The sequence below is a fragment of the Hypanus sabinus genome, chromosome 8 (assembly GCF_030144855.1).
Source record: "Hypanus sabinus isolate sHypSab1 chromosome 8, sHypSab1.hap1, whole genome shotgun sequence".
In the NCBI taxonomy this organism is placed as follows: domain Eukaryota; kingdom Metazoa; phylum Chordata; class Chondrichthyes; order Myliobatiformes; family Dasyatidae; genus Hypanus; species Hypanus sabinus.
Genome location: NC_082713.1, coordinates 170,184,102 through 170,211,671, shown reverse-complemented (window position 1 = coordinate 170,211,671; position 27,570 = coordinate 170,184,102). Strand labels below are relative to the sequence as shown.

The window sequence follows — 27,570 nt, the reverse complement described above, 5'->3', positions numbered from 1 at the left end:
ATGGAATGTCACACACGTCCTTTATGTCAATTTGTACATCTACAGAATATGTTTTTAATATCTTAATACTATTGTATTATTATTTCATTTGGAGATACAACGTGGAACAGGCCTTTGAGTCATGCCGCCCAGCAAACCCATTAATTGAACCCCAGCCTAATCACAGGATAATTTACAATGACCAATTAACCTACTAACTGGTACGTCTGTGGAATGTGGGAGGAAACCCATGTACTCCACGGGGGGGGGGGGGGGGGGGGATGTACAAACTTTTACAGAGGACACTAGGATTGAGTTCTGCATTCTGAACTTTGATGGCCTGAACTATATAGTGGTGTGTAAGCTACCTCTGCATGGCTTGCTGTATGTGTTATGTACTGTGTTTTGAAACTTGTCTCTAGAGTTTACAGAAAATAGTGCAAAAACAAAAAGCATCCAGTGAACAGCAATTCTGTGGATGAAAATGCCTTGTTAATGACAGAGATCAGAGGAGAATCACCAGAGTGGTTCAACCTGCAGGAAGCTGACAGTAAATCAAATAACCACACGTTACAACAGTGGTTTGCAGAAGAATGTACAGCACATCGAACCTTGGGCTACAGCAGCTGAAGACTACATACATACACACAATAAAGTGGCCACTTTATTAGATACAGGAGGTACTGAGTGCCCTGCCAAATGATTAAATTCAAGCATCCACAAGACAAAGTACCCACTCCTTACCTCAAGCATAGCAACAAGTTCTGACTTTGAGATCCCCATCCTTTCCTTATCACAACTGTCCACAACGTAGATCACCGCGTCAGTGTTGGAGTAATAACAACGCCAGTAGGGCCTAGGAAAAGAAATTTTTCTTCACAACATACTCTGAAAATGACATCAGCTTTCTGATGTAATGTTGCTCTATCACTAGATTAGAATTAATTATATTCACTGCACATGCAAACACAGTGAGAAAGGGAGGGGTTGGGGAAGGTAAACTGACTAGCAGAGAGAACAAGTAACAAAAGCCAAAGTCCACTATGGCACAGAGGCCCTTTGGCCCATCTAGTCAATGCTGAACTTTCATCCTGCTTTGTCCCTTGGACCATAGCTCTCCATACCCCTCCCATCCTCCCATCTCTGTACTTACCCCAACTTCTCTTAAATGTTGCAATCAAACAAGGACCCACTATTCTGCTGGCAGCTTGTTCTACACTCTCACCACCCTCTGAGTGAAAAAGTTCCCCTTAAATATTTCACCTTTCACCCTTAAACTATGACCTCTAGTTCTACTCTCACCCAACGTCAGTTGACGGGGGGGGGGGAAGCATACTTGCACTTGTGCAAATTGCTTTAACGTATCTTTACCCCTCAATGTTGTATACCTCTAACTAATTTCCTTTCATTCCCTTAAGCTCCAGGGAATAAAGTCCTAATGTTTCCCTATAACCAAAGTAACCTTTCGCCTTTTCTCCTTGGAGCAGCGGAGAATGAAAGGTAACCTGATAAAGGTGTATAAGATGATGAGAGGCACTGATTGTGTGGATAGTCAGAGGCTTTTTCCCAGGACTGAAATGGCTAACACGAGAGGGCACAGTTTTAAGGTGCCTGGAAGTAGGTACAGAGGAGATGTCAGGGGTAAGTTGTTGTTCGTTTGTTTTTATTATAAAGAGAGTGGTGAGTGCGTGGAATGGGCTGCCGGCAACGGTGGTGGAGGCAGAGACAATAGAGTCTTCTAAAAGACTCCTGGATAGGTACATGAAGCTTAGAAAAATAGAGGGCTATGGGTAACCCTAGGTAATTTCTAAGGTTAGGACATGTTCAGAACAGCTTTGTGGGCTGAAGGGCCTGTGTTGTGCTGTAGGTTTTCTATATTTCTATGCTTCTGTAACAGGTCTGCAAGTCACCACAAAATACTTGTAAATTTTTTCTGCACACTTTCATAGAGTCAAAGTACTACAATTCAGAACAGGCCCTTCAGCCCATCTAATTCATGCCAAATTATTATTCTGCCTCCTCCCATCAACAAACACATGGACCATAGCCCTCTATCTTCCCCATCCATTCAACCTTATGACACTTTCCTGAACTACACACAATACTCCAAATTAGACCTCACCAAAGTCTTATACAATCCCAACTCCTGTACTCAGCACTTTGATTTATGAAAGTCAACGTGCCAAAAGCTCCCTTTACAACCCCACCTACCTTGGATACTACTTTCAAGGAATTATGGATCTGTACTCCCAGATCCTTCTGTTCTACTGCTCACCATGCAATTCCTAGCCTGGTTTGCCCTCTCAAAGTGCAACTCCTATTAAATGTACTTCAAAATCATTGACATCTTCCCTGAACTGCACACAATTCTCCAAATTAGGCCTCACCAACATCTTTTACAACTTCAACATAACATCTCAACTCCTGCACTCAATATATTGATTCTGATTCAATCCCTTTAACACGAAAAAACAAAACTGCTGGGTTAGCGTAACGGTTAGCACAACACTATTACAGCTCAGGGTGCTGGAGTTCAGAGTTCAGTTCTGATGTCCTCTGTAAGAAGCTTGTACGCCCTTCACGTGACTGTGCCAGTTTCGTCCGGGTGCTCCGGATTCCTCCCACAATCTAAAGACATAGCAGTTAGTAGGTCAACTGGTCATTGTAAATTTTCCTGTGATTAGGCTAGTGTTTAAGTTGCTGGGCAGTGCAGCTTGTTAGGCCAGAAGGGCATGCTTTGTGCTTTATCTCAATAAATAGAATAAAATATCTCTCTCCCTAATGCACTGTGAGTTTACCTGCACAAAGTCTGCAGCGGTTCATGAAGGCAGCTCACTACCACCTTCTCAAAGACACCCAGGGAGGGGTAATTAAATGCTGCTTCTGCTGGGAAGCTCACACCCCTTGAAAAAGCAAAACTCATGCAGTGAACTTGGTGGTACAGTTAGAAAGGACAGAGCTAAAAGGAGGATTAGAGCTTAATTACAGATGAAAGATTAATTGTATTTGTCACATGTACGTTGAAACATAGTGGAATGCGTCTTTGTTTCTGATGCACTGGGGGCAGCCTGCAAGTGCTACCACGCTAACAAAGCATGCCCACAATCACTAACTGTAACCTACATGTCACTGGAATGTGGGAGGACACCGCAGCACGCGGTCGTGGGGAGAATGTACAAACTCCTTGAAAACAGTGGCAGGATTTGAACCCCAATCACTGATAGCTGGTGTTGTAAAGTGATTTTGCTAACAGCTACACTACCCTGCTGTCCAAGCATTCACCATGCAGTGACCTGAGAAAATATACACATTGCCAAGAAAAATATCCATCTGATAATCACAGCCCAAAGCTCTTGTCTTGGAGAAAGCAAGTTAGAGAACGGTCAGTAATATAGAACAGGGAATTTTCCATACCGTATACTGGTCTGTCCACCCAAATCCCACACTTGAAACTTCAGGTTCTTGTAAGTCACTGTTTCAACGTTGAAGCCAATAGCTACAAAAAAAAAACATTCCATTTCATATTTAATGTATAAACAGACAGATTCCTGGAAGGTTCAGGGTGGGGGATAAAGAACAAAGCAGTTTCAAGACACAAAACACAGTTCAGGCAGCACTGATGGAAAAGAAAAGAGTCAACATTTCAGGCTGAGACCCTCTATCAGTTAATCAGCAATTCCACTATAGACTCAGTAACCGCTTCGTTAATGCAAGTATCTAATCAGTCAATCATGTGGCAGCAATTCAATGCATAAAACCATGCAGATGTGGTCAAAAGATTCAGTTATTCAGAACAACTATCAGAATGGGGAAGAAATGTGTTCTAAGTGACCTTGAATTGATTGTTTGTGCCAGACAGGGGTGGGGGGAGGTGGTGTTTGAGTATCTCAGAAACTGCAGATCTCCTGGGATTTTCATGCACAGCAGTCTACAGAGTTTACAGAGCATGGTGCGAAAAACAAGAAAAAAATCTAGCAAGTGGTAATTTTATAGGCAAAAGCACATTGTTAATGAGAGAGGTCAGAGGAGAATGCCAAACTGGTTTACGCTGACAGAATCAAGGTTAATATCAAAGAATGTATGAATTATATACCTTGAGATTTGCTTGCTCACAGGTGGCCACAAAGCAAGAAACCCAAAAGAACCCAATAAAGAGAGAAAAAAAAACCAACACAATATGCAAGAAAAAGAAAGTAATCTCGCAAGAAATTGAAGTGAATAACAACAGCATTCTGAACCAAAACTGAGTCCTCAGATCTGAACCATGGAGCAGCCCAGAGTAGGCCCAAAGTCTCACTTCAGTTCATATTAGCGGGTACGGAGTACAGCAGCCGTGGCAGTCTTCATAGCCTCAGCACCTGAGAACGAGTGAAATCTGCTCTCATCCCAACCAACACCCTACCTTTTCAGTCTATCTGGCCTAGTGTTTGAACCTATCCAACGGCAGAACAGTGAAAGGCTCTAGTCCCTGATACGGCCCAACGTTTATACAGTCTAAACAGCGAATCATACCTCACACTAGGACCCAGGCATCGCTACTGCGAAAGACCTTGGGCCTAGACCACGCTGCCCAGCGACAAGCTCTGGGCCCAGATTTCCCCTCCCAGCCTGAAGCTGCTCTCAAGCTCTTCAGATCAGCTCAGAACCCTAAGTGATTCAACCTCACACCTGAGCCAGTTGTACGGGTATCGGAACTCCATCTGCAACACCCCACGAACTCGGCTCATCCCATCAATTCACCTCACCATCACTTGACCCTTCGCCGTTTGCCATGATAATTTAACACAATTTACTATGGAAAAGCTATTTTTAGTGATGTTTATAGTCGGATTTCTCATTTTTTTGACTACCAAAAGCTGTCAAACAAGCTCAGTAGCACCATCTTAACAGGAAGTCGATAGTAACAGGAAGGCGGCAGTACCTCAAATAACCATGTGGTGTGCAGAAGAGTTTTTCTGAACAGGCAACACTTCAAACCTTGAAGTGGATGAGATACAGCAGCAGAAGGCCAAACACATACACTCAGTGGCCACTATATTTGGTACAGGAGGAATCCAATATCACTGTACCTTTGTTCCATCGAAACCAGTTTTCTTTAACTTGATATTTGTTATCTATTGTTTTCAAATTGGAGTTAAAAAACTTAACTGTGGCAATGAGGAAGTTTTAAAATTAACTCAAAATGACTACCTCCCTGTTGAAGTGTGTTACGTACCCTGTAACTGGGTCACTTACCAGCAAAGATAGAGAGGTCCATTGAAGTCTGATGGTACTATTTTTAACAGTATTTATTGAAAAAAATACACAAAAATAGTATCAATGCAAACATACAGATAATATACGTCGTCACTACTAAGTCTAAAAGCGAGGGTATAATAATAATCACTAAGAAATAGCTCTGTCGTTGTCTAGGGGATAATGTATTGTCCAATGGAAATATAAAAGTCACTCAAGTTCATGCAGGCTGCAGCCTTTGGTTGGAGTCAAGAGAGCGAGTTTAAAACTTGCCAATTCAATCCTTCGAGAGTCGTTGGGGCCGATTTCTCCTTTGTTTTAGCTAAAGCCGTTCTTCCGTGGTAAGGCCCACCAATTCCGAGGCAAATGGAAGAGGACACACGTGGGCTTTCCACCAGCTGTCGCTATTACGGGATTTCCAGTGATTCTTCTTGTGCGTCTAAAGGGGCTGTTCCCCAGACCCTCTTTAATCCTGACTCACAGGGTCTCAGATGTCAATCAGGTTGGGGGGATGCCACCCCTCAACCAGCCCACTTTTGGTCATTCCCTGAGGGCTTCAAATAAATAGCACAGTACTCACTACACAATTCCATCTCCAAGAGACAATGGCCGTTTCCTGTGGCTTTGTATCGCTGAGGGGCCAGGACATTCCAAACCCCTTTGTGGATTCTGTGTGTCTTTCTCTCATTTCCTGGGTCTCCTGACCCAAATTAATAGCGATCTTGCGATTCTCAGAAAGGATGGGGCTATTTTGGACCCTTCGGCCCCTCAGAGTTGGGGCACAGGCGTAACAAGTGCAAGATGTTTTTCTTCAGAAGTGGAGAAAGGGACATTCAAGTTTTTAAAAAAGACAGAAAAATAGATTGAAATTAAGAAGCAATGCATACAGCCACTGGTTCACAGACAGTGTGTACCAGGTGATAATAATTTTTAAAAAAGCAGAAATGGCTGGCTACATCAGAAAGATAGAAGTGTTCAATTGCATAACAGAAAACAAATGATGTATAGTGAACAAATTGAGCAGTATTTTGAAGCAAATGAAATAGCCGATAAAATCAAGTACCAGTGTTGCTGAGTGCAATGAGTGGAAAAGCAGAGTTTGCTTACCTACTTCAACCAAACCAGTTGAAATTCACTTTGCTGATATAATGAACATAATGCAGGAACATTTAGAACAATAATCATTGTTGATTACAGACATTTTAGGTTTCAAAACCAAAATTTTGGGTCAAGACCCTTCAGCAGGATTCTCAACCTGAAATGCCCACTCTTCATTTCCTCCACGGATGTTGCTTGACCCACTGAGTTCCTTAGAGACATGCTCTCCTCTCAATGCTGCCATCAGGAAGGCATAGGAGTCCCACGACCCACACCACCAGGTTCAGGAACAGTTATTACCCCTCAATCATCAGGCTCTTGAACCAGAGGAGACAACTTCACTCACCCCAACACTGAATTGTGCCTACTGAAATGGACTCACTTTCAAGGAATCTTCATCACATTTTCTTGTTATTCATTATTGTTTCTTAGTTTCCCCTTTCTTTTTGCATTTACAGTTCATTGCTGGGTTTTCACCCCCCCCCCCCCACGCCCACCCCCTGCTCTGTTGGATGTGGTTTTTCCATTGATTCCATTGTGCTTCTTGTATTTACTGTGAATGACTGCAAGAAAATGAATCTCAGGCTTGTATATGGTGATATATATGTATTTGATATTAAATATACTTTGAACTTCAATCAGGTTTAGTATCACTGGCATGTGTTGTGAAATTTACTCTTTTACAGCATCTTTTATTGCAAAATATAAAAACTAAAAATTACAGGAAGGAATCCATGTAAAATTTAAATTTAATGCAAAGAGAGAGAAAATTAAAGAGTGCGTTCCTGGGTTTGTTCTCCACTCAGAAATCTGATGGTGGAGGGGAAGAAGCTATTCCTAGAATGTTTGAGTGTGTGCCTTCAGGCTCCTGTACCTCCTCATTGATGGTAGCAATGAGAAGAGGGCATGTCCTGGGTGACAGGAGTCCTTAATGATTCCTCCAGCCCCTTTGTGTGTTGTGACACTGCACAAAGCAGGTTTCTAACAGTTAACAATCATAGCACAAGCAAGTGGCAAAACAACACTTACTGGGAATGGTGGTGACAACTTCGCCCACCTGCAGCTTATAGAGTATCGTAGTCTTGCCTGCTCCATCGAGACCCAAGATCAATATTCTCATTTCCCGTGACCCAAACAGGCCGTAAAACATGGTGGAAAACCACCCACCTACAATGAATCAGAGAATGACAGGTTTAAAATAGAAAGCTAATTTCTGTAACTAGGTCACTGTGCCACAACCTTCAGACCCATTTTAGTTTCCTAATTTACAACTTCATCTATACTCAGTGGCCTCTTTATTAGGGACACCTGCTCATCGATGCACGCATATGATCAGCCAACCACGTGGCAGCAACTCAAAGCACAAAAGCATGCAGACATAGTCCTTAAGTTTGTTATAGCTGGGGGAGGTAATGGGGACAAGCTTCCCATACCTATTAAATGCTCCCAATGGCATGCAACTCAAATAGCCTCTGGCAACCAAGTCCAGCTCCTGGACTTCACAAAAGAGAGGAAGACATCTGTTGGAAATCCAAACAACACATACAAAATGCTGAAGGATCTCAGCAGACCAGGCAGTATCTACGGAAAAAAGTACAGTCGACGTGTTGGGCCGAGACCCTTTGTCGGGATTGGATAAAAAATGCTGAGGAATAGATTTAAAAGGTGGGGGGAGGGGAAAGACAGCCGCCGTGTGATAGTTGAAAGCTGGAGGGGGAGGGATGAAGCGAAGAGCTGTGAATTTGATTGGTGAGATGGCATGAGATGGGGGAGAAATGAGGATGGGAAATGGAGATGGTATTATCAGAAGTTTGAGAAATCGATGTTCATGCCATCAGGTTGGAGGCTACCCAAACAAAGTACAAGGTGTTGTTCCTCCAACCTAAATGTGGCCTCATCGCAGTAGTGGAGGAGGCCATGGATGGATATCTCGGAATGGGAATGGAAAGTGAAATTAAAATGGGTGGCCACTTCACATCTGGCTTAGCTAAGCCCTGCCATGCACTGGTGCCAAACTGAATTGGCCTCTGCCATTCCTTTAATTTAAACGGGCCAGCAGCCAATCTGGGCATCGGAAGTTTTTTTGAGAGCGGACTTTAATCAGGTCCATTGCCCGAGTACAAAAGGCAGCAGCAGGTCACTGCAGCAAAACGCAGCTTTGACCAGTGTCTGGGATTGATTAGCAATAGCGAATTAAAGGAAAACAGGGGCAAGTGCACCGGCCATCGTCTGAGTGGACAGAGTCAGAGTGTTGACCCCGAGCCTTTAGCTCTTTGAAGCTTAAATTAGAGAAGGCAAAGGAAAGAAAAGCTCAAACACGAGGAAATCTGCAGATGCTGGAAATTCAAACAACACACGCAAAATGCTGGTGGAACACAGCAGGCTAGGCAGCATCTATAGGGAGAAGCGCTGTCGACGTTTCGGGCCGTGACCCTTCGTCAGGACTAACCGAAAGGAAAGATAGTAAGAGATTTGAAAGTAGTGGGGGGAGGGGGAAATGCAAAATGATAGAAGACCGGGGGGGGGGGGGGGGGGGGGGATGAAGCTAAGAGCTGGAAAGGTGATTGGCAAAAGTGATGCAGAGCTGGAGAAGGGAAAGGATCATGGGACGGGAGGCCCCAGGAGAAAGCAGTGGGGGGGGGGGGGGGGGAGCACCAGAGGGAGCTGGAGAACAGGCAAACAACTAAATATGTCAGAGATGGGGTAAGAAGGGGAGGAGGGGTATTAATGGAAGTTAGAGAAGTCAATATTCATGCCATCAGGTTGGAGGCTACCCAGCCGGTATATAAGGTGTTGTTCCTCCAACCGGAGTTTGGATTCATTTTGACAGTAGAGGAGGCCATGGATAGACATATCAGAATGGGAATGGGACGTGGAATTAAAATGTGTGGCCACTGGGAGATCCTGCTTTCTCTGGCGGACCGAGCATAGGTGTTCAGCGAAACGGTTTCCCAGTCTGCGTCAGGTTTCACCAATATATAGAAGGCCACACCAGGAGCACCGGACGCAGTATACCACACCAGCCGACTTACAGGTGAAGTGTCGCCTCACCTGGAAGGACTGACTGGGGCCCTGAATGGTGGTGAGGGAGGAAGTGTAAGGGCAGGTGTAGCACTTGTTCTGCTTACAAGGATAAGTGCCAGGAGGGAGATCGGTGGGAAGGAATGGGGGGGGGGGGGGGTGGGGAATGAGTAATCCTCTACTGTCAAAATGAATCCAAACTCAGATTGGAGGAACAACACCTTATATACCGGCTGGGTAGCCTCCAACCTAATGGCATGAACATTGACTTCTCTAACTTCCGTTAATGCCCCTCCTCCCCTTTTTACCCCATCCCTGACGTATTTAGTTGTTTGCCTGTTCTCCATCTCCCTCTGGTGCTTCCCCCCCCCCCCCTCTTTCTTTCTCCTGAGGCCTCCCGTCCCATGATCCTTTCCCTTCTCCAGCTCTGTATCACTTTCGCCAATCACCTTTCCAGCTCTTAGTTTCATCCCCCCCCCCCACCCCCCCGTCTTCTCCTATCATTTTGCATTTCCCCCTCCCCCCACTACTTTCAAATCTCTTACTATCTTTCCTTTCGGTTAGCCCTGACGAAGGGTCTCAGCCCGAAACGTCAACAGCGCTTCTCCCTATAGATGCTGCCTGGCCTGCTGTGTTCGACCAGCATTTTGTGTGTGTAAGAAATGCTCAAGTTGTTTTTCCTTCCCTTCTTCATATCTGCTCAGCTAGGACAGTAGAGATGCCAGGCAGAATAGCTGAAAGCTCCTCTTGTGGGTTGTGGGAAGCAGGGAGACCCTCAGTGTCCCTGACCACTACAACTGAGAGAAGTGCATCCAGCTGCAGCTTCTAACAATCCACATTAAGGATCTGGAACTCTGGAGGCTGAGGGGATGATAGACATAGAGAACATATCCAAGGGGTAGAATACAGGAAACTGGGTGACAGTCAAAGGAGCCAGTGCAGAGTACAACTGTGGCCATCCCCTCAACAAGTATATCACTTTGGATACTACTGAGTGCATGGGGGTGAGGGGGGGGGGAGAGAGAGAGAGAGAGAGCAGGGGTGATTATGATCTATCAGAGGAAAGTCACAGTAGCCGGGTCTCTTGCACTGGGTCTGCTTCTGTGGTTCAGTATAAGAGGGAAGAAGAGGCACGCTATGGTGATAGGGGATTCGTTAATTAGGTGAATGGACAGGAGGTTCTGTGGGTAAGAACAAGACTACCGGATGGTATGTTCCCTCACGGGTGCCAGGTTCTAGGATATCTTGGATCGAGTTCTCAACATTCTCAACATTAAGCAAGCGGGTGAACAGCCAGATGTCGTGGTCAATAGGGAGTTCAGGGAGTTAGGTGTTAAGCTAAATGGCAGGACCTCCAAGCTTGTGATCTCAGGATTGCTACCCATGCCATGTGCTAGTGAGGCCAAAACTAGGAATATTATACAGCTTAATAAATGGCTAAGGAGTTGATGTAGGAGGGAGAACATAAGATTTTTGGATCATTGGGCTCACTTTCAGGGAAGGTGGGATCTATTTAGAAGGGACAGTTTGCACCTGAACTGGAGGGGGACTAATATCCTAGCAGAAAGGTTTGCTGCTGGGGGGGGGGGGTTGCAGAGGGGGGTTTAAACTAGAGTTGCAGGGGAATGAGAACCCGAGTCCCAGAACAGTTAATGGAGAGGTTGTGGAGGCAGATGTTGGCAAAAGGTTAAGAACTAGTGGCCTGAACGGCATATGCCATTGCTTCTTGGCAATGCAAGAAGCATCATAGGAAAGACAGGTCACAGTGCTGAAGATGAGGTCGCGAGGAAAGGCTGTTGATACTGCAAAATTGCAGTCACCAGGATGAGTTGCTACGTAAAAGAAGACGTTCGAAAAGGATGAATACAGGACTGAAGGTGTGGCATTTGAATGCAAAATATATGGAATAAGGTAGATGAACTTGCAGCACGATTGCCAATAGACAGGTGTGATGTTGTGGGCATCACTGAATCGTGACTGAAGATTATAGCTGTGAGCTTAATGTCCAAGGATAAATTTGGACATTATATTGTATTAAAAGGATAAACTGGTAGGCAGAGGGGGAGGCATTGCTCTGTTGGTAAAAAATGAAACCAAATCTTTAGAAAGAGGTGACAGAGTGAGGAGGTGTTGAATCATCGTGAATAGAGCTAAGAAACTGCAAGGGTAAAACTACTCTGATGGGAGTTATATACAGCCAAGAACATAGTGTGGCTCTGTTAGTAAAGAAATGAAATGAAATAATTAGAAAGAGGTGACATAGGATTGGAAGGTGTTGAATCATTGTGGCAAGAAATAAGGAACTTCAAGGGTAATAAGACCTTGCTGGGAGTTGTATACAGACCCTGAAACAGTAGTAAGGACATGGCCTACAAATTACAAGAGATTGAAAATGTATGCCAAAAGGCCAATGGTCATAGGGATTTCAATATGCAAGTATATTGGCAAAATCATGTTGGTGCTGGATTCCAGGAGATGGAACTTCTAGAGTGCCTATGAGATGACTTTTTAAAGCAGCTCGTGGTTGAGCCCACCAGGGGATCAGTATTCTGGATTGGGCGTTGTGCAATGAACCAGAATTGATTAGAGAGCTTACGGTAAAAGAACCCTTAGGGGAAAGTGATCATAAATTTGAAAAGGAGAAGCTGAAGTCAGATAAGGGTAGTGCAGTGGATGTGATCTACATGGATTTTAGTAAGGCATTTGACAAGGTTCCACATGGTAGGCTTATTCAGAAAGTCAGAAGGCATGGGATCCAGGGAAGTTTAGCCAGGTGGATTCAGAATTGGCTTGCCTGCAGAAGGCAGAGGGTTGTGGTGGAGGGAGTACATTCAGATTGGAGGGTTGTGATTAGTGGTGTCCCACAAGGATCTGTTCTGGGACTTCTACTTTTTGTGATTTTTATTAACGACCTGGATGTGGGGGTAGAAGGGTGGGTTGGCAAGTTTGCAGACGACACAAAGGTTGGTGGTGTTGTAGATAGTGTAGAGGATTGTCAAAGATTGTAGAGAGACATTGATAGGATGCAGAAGTGGCAGATGGAGTTCAACCCGGAGAAGTGTGAGGTGGTACACTTTGGAAGGACAAACTCCAAGGCAGAGTACAAAGTAAATGGCAGGATACTTGGCAGTGTGGAGGAGCAGAGAGATCTGGGGGTACATGTCCACAGATCCCTGAAAGTTGCCTCACAGGTAGATAGGGTAGTTAAGAAAGCTTATGGGGTGTTAGCTTTCATAAGTTGAGGGATAGAGAGTTTAAGAGTCGCGATGTAATGATGCAGCTCTATAAAACTCTAGTTAGGCCACACTTGGAGTACTGTGTCCAGTTCTGGTCACCCTACTATAGGAAGTATATGGAAGCATTGGAAAGGGCACAGAGGAGATTTACCAGGATGTTGCCTGGTTTAGAGAGTATGGATTATGATCAGAGATTAAGAGAGCTAGGGCTTTACTCTTTGGAGAGGAGGAGGATGAGAGGAGACATGATAGAGGTGTACAAGATATTAAGAGGAATAGACAGAGTGTACAGCCAGCACCTCTTCCCCAGGGCACCACTGCTCAGTACATGGCTTTAAGATAAGGGGAGGAAAGTTCAAGGGGGATATTAGAGGAAGGTTTTTCACTCAGAGAGTGGTTGGTGCGTGGAATGCACTGCCTGAGTCAGTGGTGGAGGCAGATACACTAGTGAAATTTAAGAGACTACTAGACAGGTATATGGAGGAATTTAAGGTGGGGGTTATATGGGAGGCAGGGTTTGAGGGTCGGCACAACATTGTGGGCCAAAGGGCCTGTACTGTGCTGTACTATTCTATGTTCTATGTATCAGTACTACAGTGGAGTGAATGGAATTACAGAGGCATGAGGGTAAAGTTGGCCAGATTGGAAAAAAACACTGGCAGGGATGGCAGCAGAGCAGTAATGGCTGGAATTTCTGGAAACAATTCAGAAGGCACAGGATATACACATCCCAAAGAGGAAGAAGATTCTAAAGGAATGATGACAATGGCAGCTAACAAGAGAAATCAAAGCCAACATAACAGCCAAAGAAAGCAAAATTTAGTGGGAAGCTTTTAAAAAACAACAGAAGGCAACTAAAAAAAGATATTAAGGTAAAGATGGAATATGAAGATAAGCTAGCCAATAATATAAAAGAGGATACCAAAAGTTTCTACAGATACATAAAATGTAAAAGAGAGGTGAGAATGGACATCGGACCAATGGATATCAATGCTGGAGAAGTAAAGGGGGACAACGAAGTGGCGAACAAACTGAGTAAATATTTTGCATCAGTCTTCACTGTGGAAGACTCTAGCAGTATGGTGGAAACTCCAGGTGTCAGGGGTCATGAAGTGAGTCAAATTACCATAACAGTAGAGAAGGTTCTTGGGAAACTGAAAGGTCTGAAGGTAGATACGTTAACTGGACCAAATGGTGTCTAACTCAAGGTTCTGAAAGAGGTGGCAGAAGACGTCATGGAAGCATTAGTAATAACCTTTCAAGAATCACTAGATTCTAGAATGGTTCCGGAAGACTGGAGAATTGCAAATATTACTCCCACTCCTCAAGAAGGGAGTGAGGCAGAAGAAACTATGGGCCAGTTATGACCTCAGTGGTTGGGAAGAAGTTGGAGTTGATTATTAAGGATGAGGTCTCAGGGTACATGGAGGCACATGATAAGGTAGGTCATAGTCAGCATGGTTTCCTCAAGGGAAAATGTTGTCCTGACAAATCTGTTAGAACTCTGAAGAAATAACCAACAGGATAGACAAAGTAGAATCGGTTGATGTTCTGTACTTGGATTTTCAGAAGGACTTTGACAAGATGCCACATGAGGTTGCTTAACAAGCTACGAACCCATGGTATTACAGGAAAGACTCCAGCATGGATAAAGCAGTGGCTGATTAGCAGGAGGCAAAGAGTGGGAATAAAGGGAGCCTTTTCTAGTTGGCTGCTGGTGACTAGTGGTGTTCCACAAGGGTCTGTGTGTTGGGACTGTTTCTTTTTGCATTATATGTTAAGAATTTGGTTGATGGAATTTATGGCTTTATTGCAAAGTTTGCAGATGATATGAAGATAGGAGGAGGGGCAGGTAGCTTTGAGCAAGTAGAGGGGCTACAGAGGGACTTGGGTAGATTAGGAGAATGGGCAAAGAAAAGTCATATGAAATACAGTGCCAGGAAGTGCATGGTCATGCACTTTGGTAGAAGAAATGAAAGGGTTGTCTATTTTGTGGGATTCAGTTTAAGAGATGAGAGGTAATATCACAGCTTTATAGGACCCTGGTCAGACCCCACTTGGAGTACTGTGCTCAGTTCTGGTCACCTCACTACAGAAAGGTTGTTGAAACTATAGAAAGGGTACAGAGGAAATTTACATGGATGTTGCCTGGATTGGGGAGCATGCCTTATGAGAATAGGTTGAGTGAACTTGGCCTTTTCACCTTGGAGCGACGGAGAATGAGAGGTGACCTGATAGAGATGTATAAGATGATGAGAGGCATTGATCATGTGGATAATCAGAGGCTTTTTCTCAGGGCTGAAATGGTTAACATGAGAGAGCAGTTCTGAAGTGCTTGGAAGTAGGTACAGAGGAGATGTGAGGGTCAAGTTTTTTTATGCAGAGGGTTGTGAGTGCCTGGAATGGGCTGCCAGCGACGGTGGTGGAGGGGGATACGATAGGGTCTTTTAAGAGACTCCTGGATAGGTACATGGAGCTTAGGAAAATAGAAGGCTATGGGTAACCCTGGGTAATTTCTAAGGTAAGGACATGTTTGGCACAGCTTTGTGGGCCGAAGGGCCTGTATTGTGCTGTAGGTTTTCTATGTTTCTATTTTCTAAATGGAGAGAAAATACAAAAAACTGAGGCGCAAAAGGACTTGGGAGTCCTTATGCAGGATTCCTTAAGGGTTCATTTGCAGGTCAAGTTGGTGGTGAGGAAGCCAAATGCAATGTTAGCATTCTTTTCAAGAGGTCTAGGATATAAAAGCAAGGAAGTAAAGTTGAGACTTTATAAAGCACTGGTGAAGCCTCATTGGAGTATTGTGAACAGTTCTGGGCACCATATCTTAGAAAAAATATGCTGAAAATGGAGAGGGTTCAAAGGATGTTCACAAAAATGAATCCAGGATTGGAATGGCTTGTCAAATGAAGAATGAGTGAGGCGTCACCTCATTGAAACTTAGCAAATGGTGAAACGCCTTGAAAGGGTGTACTTGGAGAGGATATTTCCTATAGTGGGAGAGTCTAAGATCAGAGGACACAGCCTCAGAATAGAGGGGTGTCTTTTTAGAAAGGAAATGAGGAGAAATTTCTTTAGCCAGTGAGTGGTGAATCTGTGGAATTCTTTGCCACAGGCAGCTGTTAAGGCTGTCTTTATGAATATTTCAGGCAGAGGTTGATAGGTTCTTAATTAGTCAGGGTATATAGGGATATACATCGAAGGTGGGAGATTGGAGCCAAGCAGAAATTAAATCAGCCATGATGAAATGGTGGAGCAGTCTCAATGGGCCAAATGACCTAATTCTGCTCCTATATCTTGTGGTCCTAATCTTCTGCATGAAATGGGGGGGGGGGGGGGGGGGGACACTGCTGCATTGGCAACAGCTTGCTCTTCATATTGTAGCACCAACAAGAACGCAACATCCATGGTCGACCCTGACCAACGGAGGGCCTCTGTCAAGCAGTTTTAATTTTTAAAGTTGTGCAAAGTATTTAAGTGGCACATTGAAAATAGATCATGATAAAACTGCTTACATTAGATAAAATAATTCCAACTTCACACCTTCCTTAAAACAGTATTAGAAAGCTTAAACTCAGAACAAGGGGCGCGGAAGGAATTTTTTCCTTCAGAGAGATCTTTGGAATGCTCTATCCCAGAGTTGAGAATAGTTAGTCACTGAATATGTAAAACACATTTCAGAATTTTAACTTTGATAATAACTGAACCTTTGAAAGACAAATTTTAAACACAGAACTGTATAGCACAACAATGGCTCTTTGGCCCACAACATTGTGCCAAATCAATTAAGTTAGTAAATAATGGCCAACTAAGCTAATCTCTTCTGCCTTCACAAGGTCCATATCCTTCCATCTTCCTTACATTCTCTTAAAAGTCTCCCATGTAGCTGCCTCTGCCACCATCCCAGGCAAAAAAAAACTTGCCCCTCTCATCTCCTTTGACATTTTCCCCTTCTCAACTTAAATACATGTTCTTTGGTATTAGATATTACAACCCCAGGAAAAGGTACTATCTGTCTATGCCTCTCATAATCTTATTAACCTCCTTCAAATCTCCCCACAGCCTCTGCCGCTCCAGAGAAAACCCAAGTTTGTCCAATCTCTCATAATAGCATACGTCCAGTAAACCAGGCAGCGTCCTGGTAAACTTCTGCACCCTCTCCAAAGCCTCGACAGCCTTCTTGTAATGGGGTGACCAGAATTGTGTGCAATATTGCAGATGCAGCCTAACTGGAGTTTTATAAAGCTGCAACATAACTTCCAGACTTTTGAGTTCATTGTCTCGGCTATGAAAGACAAGCATGTCATATCCTCAACCACCCTAACAACCTGCGTAGCCACTTTTTGATATACAAAAGAATTTTACTGGTTACAGTAAAAGTTACATCTTCATGGATTTGTACAAACTGGATCTTGTGGTGTTATACAGAACCAATTTAAATGTTTGCTCATGTAAAGAAATCCCAATTAAACTACACCTCAGGACATCCAAAGGCATTTTACAGCCAATTACGTACTTTGTTTTGATAGATCAGTAAAGGTTGCACTTATGATTTTAATAAGGCATTTGACAAGGTAGGCTCATTCTGGAAGTCAGGTGTTACGGGATCCAGGAAAATATGGCTGCGTGGGTACAGAGAACACACACAAAATGCTGGAGGAACTCGGTAGGCTAGGCAGCATCAATGGAAAAGAGTACTGCTGGCGTTTTGGGCCGAACCTGCTGAATGGTCTTGGCTCAAAATATCGACAGTACTCTTTTCCATAAATGCTGCCTGGCCTGCTGAGTTCCTCCAGCTTTTTGTGTGTGTTGCTTGGATTTGCTGCATCTGCAGATTTTCTCTTGTTTGTGTGTGGATATAGAATTAGCTTGCTCACAGAAAACAGAGTGAGCTTGTAGGCAGAGAGTATTCTTCCAGGAGACGTTGGTCTTTGAGAGTCTTATAAATGACATGGATGAGGAAATGGAAGGGTGGGTTAGTAAATTTGTAGATTAAATTAAGGTTGATGGTGTTGTGGATAGTGTAGAAGGTCATCATAAGTTACAATGGGACATTAATAGGATCCAGTGCTAGTCTGAGAAGTGGTAGATGGAGTTCAATCAAGAGTGATACACTTCGGAAAGTCAAACATGAAGGTAGAATACAGCGTTAATGGCAGGATCCTTAGCATTGTGGAGGAACAGAAGGATCTTGAGGTCTGTGTCCATAGATCCCTTAAAGTTGCCCCACATGTTGATAGGGTGATTAAGATGGCGTATGATGCACTGAACTTCATTAGTTGGAGGATTGAGTTCAAGAGTTGAGAGGTAATGTTGCTACTCTATAACTCTAGTTAGTGTTCGGTTCTGGTCATCTCATTATAGGAAGGATATGGAAGCTTTAGTGTGCAATAGAAATTTACCAGGCTACTGCCTGGATTAGATATCATCTTATCAGGAGAGGTTGAGTCAGGTTCTCTCTTTCAAAAGAAGGAAACGGAGTGATTTGATAGAGGTGTACAAGATATTAAGAGGCATAGATCAAGTAGACAGCCAGAGGCATTTCCACCCATTTTTTAAAAGTCAAAAATGGAGACGGTTATATGGGAGAAGATCTTAAGATTGATCATGGAATAGGTTAAAAAGTTGGCACAGCCTCGTGGGCTGAAGGGCCTGAACATGCTCTGTACTATAGTCTACAATCTATGATCTACATTTTATGACCTACAACCTAACTCTCTCCTCCTCCTACTGAAATATGACGATTTTTATTTTATTTATAGAGATATAACTCAGAACAGGCACTTTTAGCCCACTAACCTGCCCTGCCCAGCAAACCCACTGATTTAACCCTAGCCTAATCACAGAACAACTTACAATGACTAATTAACATACTAACTGGTATGTCTATGAACGGTGGGAGGAAACCAGATAACCTAGAGGAAACTCACGTCTACCAGTTGCAAGCTCATGAAAGATTCTTTGTTGCATCTCTTCCACAGGAGTATTATCCCATATGTCAGTTGAGTTGCCAATTCACCAGTATTCACTACCTTTACACTACCTCACTACTTTGTTTATTACACTACTTATTTTAACTTAACTATTCAGTAGACATATATATTACATAATTATATATATATAATTACTGTAATTCTATTTTTCTCTATTTTTAAACTTGTATTTCATTGGACTACTGCCATAGAGTTAACAAATTTCACGATATATGCTGGTGATATAAAATCTGATTCTGAGTCATCATTTATTTTGCTATTTTGTTCAAATGTAATGTGATTGCCAATGTGCTTCATATTCAAGATTGTTTGAAGTTATTTCCAATACACAAGTGTGAAGGAGAATTAAATAATTGTTACCCACCTCGTAATCAACACCTCCACCCACTATCCCACTCTTCCATACCCCCAACCACCACTACTATTTTCTTTTCCTGTCAGAGTCACCAAATGTAGACTGGAGTCACTTTCTGGACATACAATCAATCTATGGGTACAAGCTATCTTACTTATTCATAATTATTGTGCTCTTTAACTCGTATGTTTTTTGTGTTGCATCAGATCTGAAATAACAATCATTCTCTTTACACTTGTGATTTGGAAATTACATTAAACAATCTTAAATCTTGAAAATGGGATGTGATCAGCACTTTGATCAATACTCCAGCGCACCATTGAATACGGTTCTGAATGAGGCCATTCACTCCTCGAGCAAAACAAATATGATCAGTTCAATTCAGGATTTGAACTCAACCTCAGTGAATGACGACTGCTTCATTACAAAACTTAAACCTATTCTTGTGTTTCACAAAGCATTTGTGCTGTTTATGGTTTAAGTTTTACAAAGGTGACTGATAATTCACTGAACCGTCAGCACCCCACATTTGAACGGTAGCAGACCATAAGGCATAGGAGCAGAATTAAGCCATTCAGCTCCTCGAGTCTGCTCCGCTATTCCATCATGGCTGATTTATTATCCACTCAACCCCATTCTCCAGCCTTCTCCCCATAACCTTCGACACACTGACTAATCACGAACCACCATCAATCTCCACTTTAAATAGACCCCCCCACTGACTTGGCCTCCACAGTCATGTGTGGCAATGAATTCTACAGATTCACTACCCTCTGGCTAAAGGTAATTCCTCATCTCAGTCCTAAGGCTGAGCACATGCTGAGGCTGTGCTTTCTGGTCCTAGATTCCCCCATAAAGGAAACATACTCTCCATCCAGATCTTTCAATATTCGCGAGGTTTCACTGAGATTCCCCTCTAAGCTGCAGCAAGTACAGGCCCAGAGCCATCAAATGCTCCTCATACACTAACCCTTTCATTCCCAGAATCATTCGCTGAACCTCCAATGGACCACACACCTTTTCCAATGCCAACACACCTTTTCTTAAATATTCCAGCTTGCTGACGACACCACTGTTGGAGGCTGAATCAAAGGTAGTGATGAATCAGCATAAGAAAGGGAGATAGAAAACCTGGCTGAGTGGTGTCACAACAGCCTCTTACGCAATGGCAGCAAGACCATGGAGCTGATTATACACTTCAGAAAGGAAAAAGAGGTCCATGAGCCAGTCCTCATTGGATGATCAGAGGTAGAAAGGATTTATATCTTTAAATTCTTGGGTGTTATTACTTAGGAGGACCTGTCCTGGGCCCAGCACACAAGTACAATATGAAGAAAATACCTCTACTTCCTTAGGTGTTTGTAGAGATTTGGCATGACATCTAAAACTTGCCTGATTTGAATTTTTTTTTTGAGGATGTGACTAAACACATTGATGTAGATATAGCGTATATGGATTTTAGCAAGGCATTTGATAAGGTGCCCCATGCAAGGCTTATTGAGAAAGTAAAGAGGCATGGGATCTAAAAGGACGTTGCTTTGTGGATCCAGAACTGGTTTGCCCACAGAAGGCAAAGAGTGGTTGTAGATGGGTCATATTCTGCATGGAGGTTGGTGACCAGTGGTGTGCCTCAGGGATCTGCTCTGGGACCCCTACTCTTTGGGATTTTTATAAATGACCTGGATGAGGAAGTGGAAGGATGGGTTAGTAAATTTGCTGATGATACAAAGGTTGGGGGTGTTGTGGATAGTGTGGAGGGCTGTCAGAGGTTACAGCTGGACATTGATAGGATGCAAAACCTGGCTGAGAAGCAGCAGATGGAGTTCAACCCAGATAAGTGTGAGGTGGTTCATTTTAGTAGGTCAAATATGATGGCAGGATATAGTATTAATGGTAAGACTCTTGGCAGTGTGGAGGATCAGAGGGATCTTGGGGTCCAAGTCCGACACGCAAAGCTGCTGTGCAGGTTGACTCTGTGCTTAAGAAGGCATATGGTGCATTGGCCTTCATCAAACATGAGACTGAGCTTAAGTGCAGAGAGGTAACATTGCACCTGTACAGGACCCAGGTCAGACCCCACTTGGAGTACTGTGCTCAGTTCTGGTCGCCTCACTACAGGAAGGATGTGGAATCCATAGAAAGGGTGCAGAGGATATTTACAAGGATGTTGCCTGGATTGGGGAGCATGCCCTGAGTGAACTCAGCCTTTTCTCCCTGGAGTGACGGAGGATGAGAGGTGACCTGATAGAGGTGTACAAGATAATGAGAAGCATTGATCGTGTGGACAGTCAGAGGCTTTGGCCCAGGGCTGAAATGGCCAGCACGAGGGGGCATAGTTATAAGGTGCTGGGAAGAAGTTACAGAGATGTCAGGGGTATGTTTTTTTTCTATTATGCAGAGAGTGGTGAGTGAGTGGAATGGGCTGCTGGCAGTGGTGGCGGAAGCAGAAACGATGGGGTCTTTTAAGAGACTCCTGGATAGGTATACGGAGCTTAGAAAAATAGAGGGCTATGGGTAAGACTAGGTAGTTCTAAGGTAAAGACATGTTTAGCAGAGCTTTGTGGGCTGAAGGGCCTATATTGTGTATAGGTTTTCTATGTTTCTAACTTTGACAAACTTCTATAGATGCGCAGTGGAGAGTACATTCACTGGCTGCATCACAGCCTGGTATGGAAACAGCAATGCCCTTGAATAGAAAATCCTACAAAATGTAGTGGATATAGCCCAAACCATTATAGGCAAAGCCCTCTTAACCACTGAGCACATCTACATGAAGCACTGTCACAGGAAAGCAGCATCCATCATCAGGGACCCCCATCACTCAGGACATGTCCTCTTCTTGCTGTTGCCACCAGGAAGAAGGTACAGGAGCCTCAGGACTCACACCACCAGGTTCAGAGAATTACTACCCCTCAACCATCAGGCTCTTGAATCAAAGGAGATAACTTCAATTGCCCCATCATTGAAATGTTCTCACAACCAATGGACTCCCTTTAATGTAAGTGTTCATTATGGTAAGACTCTTGGCAGTGTGTTCGATATTTATTGCTCATTCAGTTATTATTTCTTCTTTTTGTATTTACACAGTTTGTTCTCTTCTGCACTCTGGTTGAATGCCCTAGCTGCGTGGTCTTTCATTGATTTGTTATGGCTATTATTCTATAGAGTTATTGAGAATGCTCACAAGAAAATGAATCTCAGGGTTGTACTGAAGTTGACTTTGAACTTTGAGAAGGGGTCCAAAACTGTTCACACCACTCCAACCAGTGCCTTATAAAGCCTCAATATCACATCCTTGCTTTTATATTCTAGTCCTCTTGAAATGAATGCTAACATTGCATTTGTTTTCCTCACCACTGAGTCAGCCTTCAAGTTAACCTGTAGGGTGTTGAGTATAATATCAGCCCCACAACTATTTTCACATTTTACTGTCTCACTTTTTAAATTTAAAATATATTGAAGTAAGATTTTTTGAGCAAATTTAAAGAAATCATCACAGGTAAACTCCTTCCCACCACTGAGAACATGCACTGTTGCAGAAAAGCAGCATCCATATCAGAGATCCTCACCACCCAGGCCAGGCTCTTTTCTTGCTGTTGCCAAGGTACAAGAGCCTGAGGACTCGCATCACCAGGTTCAACAACAGTTTCTACCCCCTAACCATCAGGCTATTGAACAAAGGAGTTAACTACACTCACTTGCCCATCCATTGAGATGTTCCAACAATCAATAATCTCACTTTAAGTTCATGTTTATTGTTATTCATTGCTATTTATTTATATTTACATTTGCACAGTTAGTTGTCTTTCATTGATCCTGTTATAGTTACTATTCTATAGACTTGCTGAGTATGACTGCAGGAAAATGAATCTCTATGCGGTGACAAATATGTACTTTGATAATAAAATTTACTTTGAGCTTTGAAATTCCAAAACCTGTCAACAATTTACTAAAAATTTAAAACCAAAACTGTGAGGTTGAAAAAGTATTAATCCCCTTTGTAATGACTACACTAACTTCCCTCAGGTGCAATACTGTCTATTAACTTACCAACTCACCCAATTTGTTTTGTAGCGGATCATCCCCTCCCTCTGTAAGGTCCAACAGTATGGTAGATTATCAAGAGACCAAACCAAAATGAAGACAAAAGAGCATTCCAGACAAGTCAGGGAAATGATAATAGAGCACACATTTGAGGAAGGATACGACACCATCTCAAGGGCATTGAACCTACCTTGGAGCTCGGTGTGGACTATCATGAAAAAGTGGGAAAAATATGAAACCACAGCCTAGGCCAGGTTGCCCCTCTAAACTCAGTCGCCAGAGAATGGCATTTTTGTAAGAGAGGCTAGTGTGGCACCAAGCCATGCTGAGTGAGCAGCAGATCAGTGGCGATAACTGTAGATGAAGTTCATGGCTCCACAATCTCTAAGGCCTTGCATAAAAATGGGTATTTATGGAAGAGTGGCAAGGAAGAAGCCCTGGCCAAAAAACACATCCTTGCCCATAAAGACTTTGCAAATTGTCACTTAGAAGATACTGTAAAGATGCGGAAGAAGGTCTTATGGTCAGATGAGACTGAAGTGAAACTTTTTGACCTCAACACTAAGCAGTCTCTGAGGCCTCTGTCAGTCAGAATTGACCATATTGACCATGGATATTGCGTTCGAGCTGTCTAGATACACAAGCCTGGGTAATACAATATAGAGAGCAAGCAAGCTTGCCTATGCAGCAAGCTCCCCCTCTCCACGTAACTGATGAATCCAAAGGAACAACAGAAACTGATACAGTTTGCCACCAGCAGCGTCACATGAGTTGCCAGTCAACATTAAACTCAACGCATGGACTCCAGCTCTGGATTTTTCTCCTTGGGGTTTTCTCCCAAAACCATGCAAGTTTGAGGTCAGAGTCATTCTTCTCTTAGATCAGTTGCCAACCACAGCTGATGAGCCTTATCTGCCCAAAGCGATTGGTTTGAAGGTGCCAGTAACCCACCTTTGCCCCTTCTTCTGTCAGTAGAAACGGTTCTGCCAGGGTTAGAGCTAAGCCACACGTGTAGGCCAGGGGCTGGACTTGGTTGTCAGAGGCTATTTGAGGTGCTCACCATTGGGAACATTTAATAGGTAGTGGGAGCTTGTCTCCATTACCATCCCCAGCTATAACAACCTTAAGGAACACTAAGCAGTACACATGGTGCAAATCTAACACTGTGCATCAGCCAGGTAACACCATCCCTACTGTAAAGTATGGGGGAGATAACATCATGCCACAGGGATGCTTTTCAGCAGCAGGGACTGAAAATCTGGTTCGAATTGATTGGAAGATGAATGCTGCTAAATACAGAAATTCCTTGGATAAAAACCTGCTAGAAAACCTAAACTGGGGAGGAAGTTTGTCTTTTAGACATTAAGGACATTAATGCCAGTGCAATCATGGAGTGTCATCAAACGAAGAAAACTGATGTCCTTGACTGGCCCAGACTTGACCTTAACCCGAATGAATATCCCTGGCAACACCTCTAGATTGCTGTCCACTGCTACGATCCAACTAACCTGGCACAGCTTGAGCAACTTTGCAAGAAGGAACCTTACTCCATCACACAGTGCAAAGCTAATAGAAACTTAGCAAAAAAAATACAGTACTGGCTGTAACAGCTGCAAGAGGTGGTTCGACTAAGTACTGAACATTGGGGAATGGATACTTTAGAACTGCTGACATTTCAGTTTTTCAATTTTTAGCTTACCCTCCTTTACAATTTTCCCTGTTTTTCGGAGGGGCTCTACTGTGGTTGGGGGGGGAGGGGGAGGGAAGGAGCATATGATCCACAAATAAAATTTCCCAATTAAATTAATCAAAATTTCCTGGTTGTAATACACATTTATATGAACAAGGGGTTGGGGGCTGAATATCTGTATTGTAGTTATAAATTGTAAACCAATCAGAAAATGAGAACTCATACTTATAAAAAATTCAAGTAAGAGCCAATGGCTCAGGAGGGTGAAAACAAGCCAAACTACATCGGAGGATTGGTGGTAGAGATAGTGAGCAGCTTTAAGCTCCTGAGCAATAACATATCAGATGACCTGTCCTGGGCCCTGCACTTCCAACATTATCGCCACAAATTCTCCCTATTAGTCATACACATTTGACTCTGCTGATGCTAGAAATCCAGAGCAACACACACAGAAAATGCTGAAGGAACTCAGCAAATCAGGCAGAATCTATGGAAATGATGTTTTGAGCCGAGACCCTTCATGACTCAAAAATGTCGACTTTGCATTCCTTTCCACGGATGCTGCCTGACCCGCTGAGTTCCTCCAGCATTTTGTGTGTGTTGTTCCCTATTATTCACAATACCGGGTATTCCTCCCCATCTATCTCCCTCATGTCATTATAATCATCTCCTCCACGACACTGCCCTTTACTGGCACAGCTTACCCAAACAGAGCATCTCCCCGACCACCCCTCAAACTGACTTCCACAGCATCACACTCCCTCCCCACCCTCGCCCCTGCCCCGCACCCCCCTCTATCCCCATTCCCTCCTCTACCCTCTCTTCCCCCTCACTCACCCATCTCCCTCCGTCACTCCTCCGACGTGGCCGACGTTCGGGGCTGCGTGCGCATCTCCCGGTAAATAGGCCGCAACCAGTAGCCGCAGATTCGGCTCTCCCACAGAAGAATAATTCAGCAATATTATTTCTATACAAATATTTTATATATTCTTTTCGTCGCTATACCGCCATTATTAATTGAGTTTGTAAAGGGGACCAACGACAGCCGATTCGCCGCGGGCGGGTGCCATACTCCGAGCCGCCCGGTGTCGCTGTCGGTACGGTTTCCCGGCCCCGCGGTCAGAGCCACGTGAACCGTCAACATGGTGATAGGTGAGATGGATCAGTGGTGTTTTTGGGCTCAAGAGCCATTAAGAAATATGACGATGGAGGGAAGGAGGTCTTTATGAATCATTGCTGTGGGTCTTCGGGCTCCTCCCTCCCAATGGTAGTAATGGCCCAGAGAGTGAGGGTTCCTCAGTGATGGGCGCCATTTTCTTCAGACGCCAGCTCTTGAAGATGTTCTCAGTGGCAATGTGTCCCTGATAACGCTGGCTAAGTCTACAACCTTTTGCAGCCTCTCGTGATCCTGTGCATTGGAGCCTCTATACCAGCAGGTGATACAACAATTCAGAATGCTCTCCACCCTGCATCTGTAGAAAATTGCTAGATTCTGTGGTGACATACCAATTGTCAATCTTCAAAAGAAATATAGCTGCCAACATGCCTTGTTAGACCATTACACCATAAAACATTAGAATCAGAATCAGGTTTATTATCACTGGCATGTGATGTGAAGTTTGTTTACTTAGAAGCAGTCCTTCATCATCTAGCAGAGAAAAAATAATAAATAAACAAATCAATTACATATATTGAATAGATTAAAAACACACAAAACCTGAAATACTGTATATATATATATTTAAATGCAGTAGTGTCCAAAGATTCGATGTCCAGAAGACGGGAAGAGGCTGTTCCTGGATCGCTCCGTGTGTGTCTTCAAGCTTCTGTACCTCCTGGTGGCTGAAAGTCCTTAATAATGGATACTGCCTTTCTGAGACACCGTTCCCTGAAGATGTCCTGAATACTTTGTGGATCAGTACCCAAGATGGAGCTGACTAGATTTACAACAACCTGCAGCTTCTTTTGGTCCTGTGCAGTAGCCTCCACCCCCCCCCCCCCACCCCACCCCACTCCATACCAGACAGTGATGCCAGCCTGTCAAGAATGCTCTCCACTGTACAACTATAGAAGTTCTTGAGTGTATTTGTTGACATGCCAAATCTCTTAAAACTCCTAATAAAGAATAGCCACTGTCTTGCCTTTAGAACTACATCGATATGTTGGAACCAGGTTGGATCCTCAGAGATCTTGACACCCAGGAACTTGAAGCTGCTCACTCTCTCCTCCCTCCCAAAATTAGGCCATTTGACCCATTGAATCTGCTGCGCCATTCCATCATGACTGATTTATTTTCCCACTCAAACCCATTCTTCTGCCTTCTCCCGTGACTTTTGACACCCTGACTAATCAAGAACCTATCGACCTCTACTTTCAATATACCCAATGACCTAGCCGCCACTGAAATCTACAGATTCACCACCCTCTGGCTAAAGAAATTCCTACTCATTTCTGTTCTAAATCTACTTCCCTCTGTTCTAAGGCTGTGCCCTCTCCAATGCCAACACATCTTTTCCTAAAGGGCCCAAAAATGCTCACAATTGACCAATTCAATATAAAGCCTCAGCATTACATGCTTACTCTTATATTCTAGTCTTTTCAAATTGAATTCTAACACAGAAATCTACAGCACATAACAGGCCCTTCGGTCCACAATGTTGTGCCGACCATGTAACCCACTCTAGAGACTGCCTAGAAATTTCCTAGCACATAGCCCTCTATTTTTCTAAGCTCTATGTACCTATCTAAGAGTCTCTTAAAAGACCCTACAGTATCTGCTTCCACCGCCACCACCGGCAGTGCATTCCACACACCCACCACTCTCTGTGAAAAACTTAGCCCTGACATCCTCAGTACCTATTTCTAAGCACCTTAAAACTATGCCCCCCGGTGTTAGCCATTTCAGCCCTGGAAGTCTTG

The 27,570-nt window shown here is 43.6% G+C and overlaps 1 protein-coding gene across 1 annotated transcript in view; it reads right to left on the bottom strand.

Annotated features, from left to right (window-relative positions):
* Positions 1-25,617, bottom strand: part of arl1 (ADP-ribosylation factor-like 1) — a 32,282-nt gene extending 6,665 nt beyond the window's left edge. The window contains exons 1-4 of the mRNA XM_059978543.1: positions 25,489-25,617; positions 7,342-7,479; positions 3,394-3,475; positions 724-835 (exon numbers count right to left, since the gene is read on the bottom strand). Of these exons, the coding sequence (XP_059834526.1) occupies positions 724-835; positions 3,394-3,475; positions 7,342-7,479; positions 25,489-25,492 (336 nt within the window). The 5' untranslated portion in view covers positions 25,493-25,617. The remainder of the gene's footprint in view (positions 1-723; positions 836-3,393; positions 3,476-7,341; positions 7,480-25,488) is intronic.
* Positions 25,618-27,570: the final 1,953 nt, after the last annotated feature.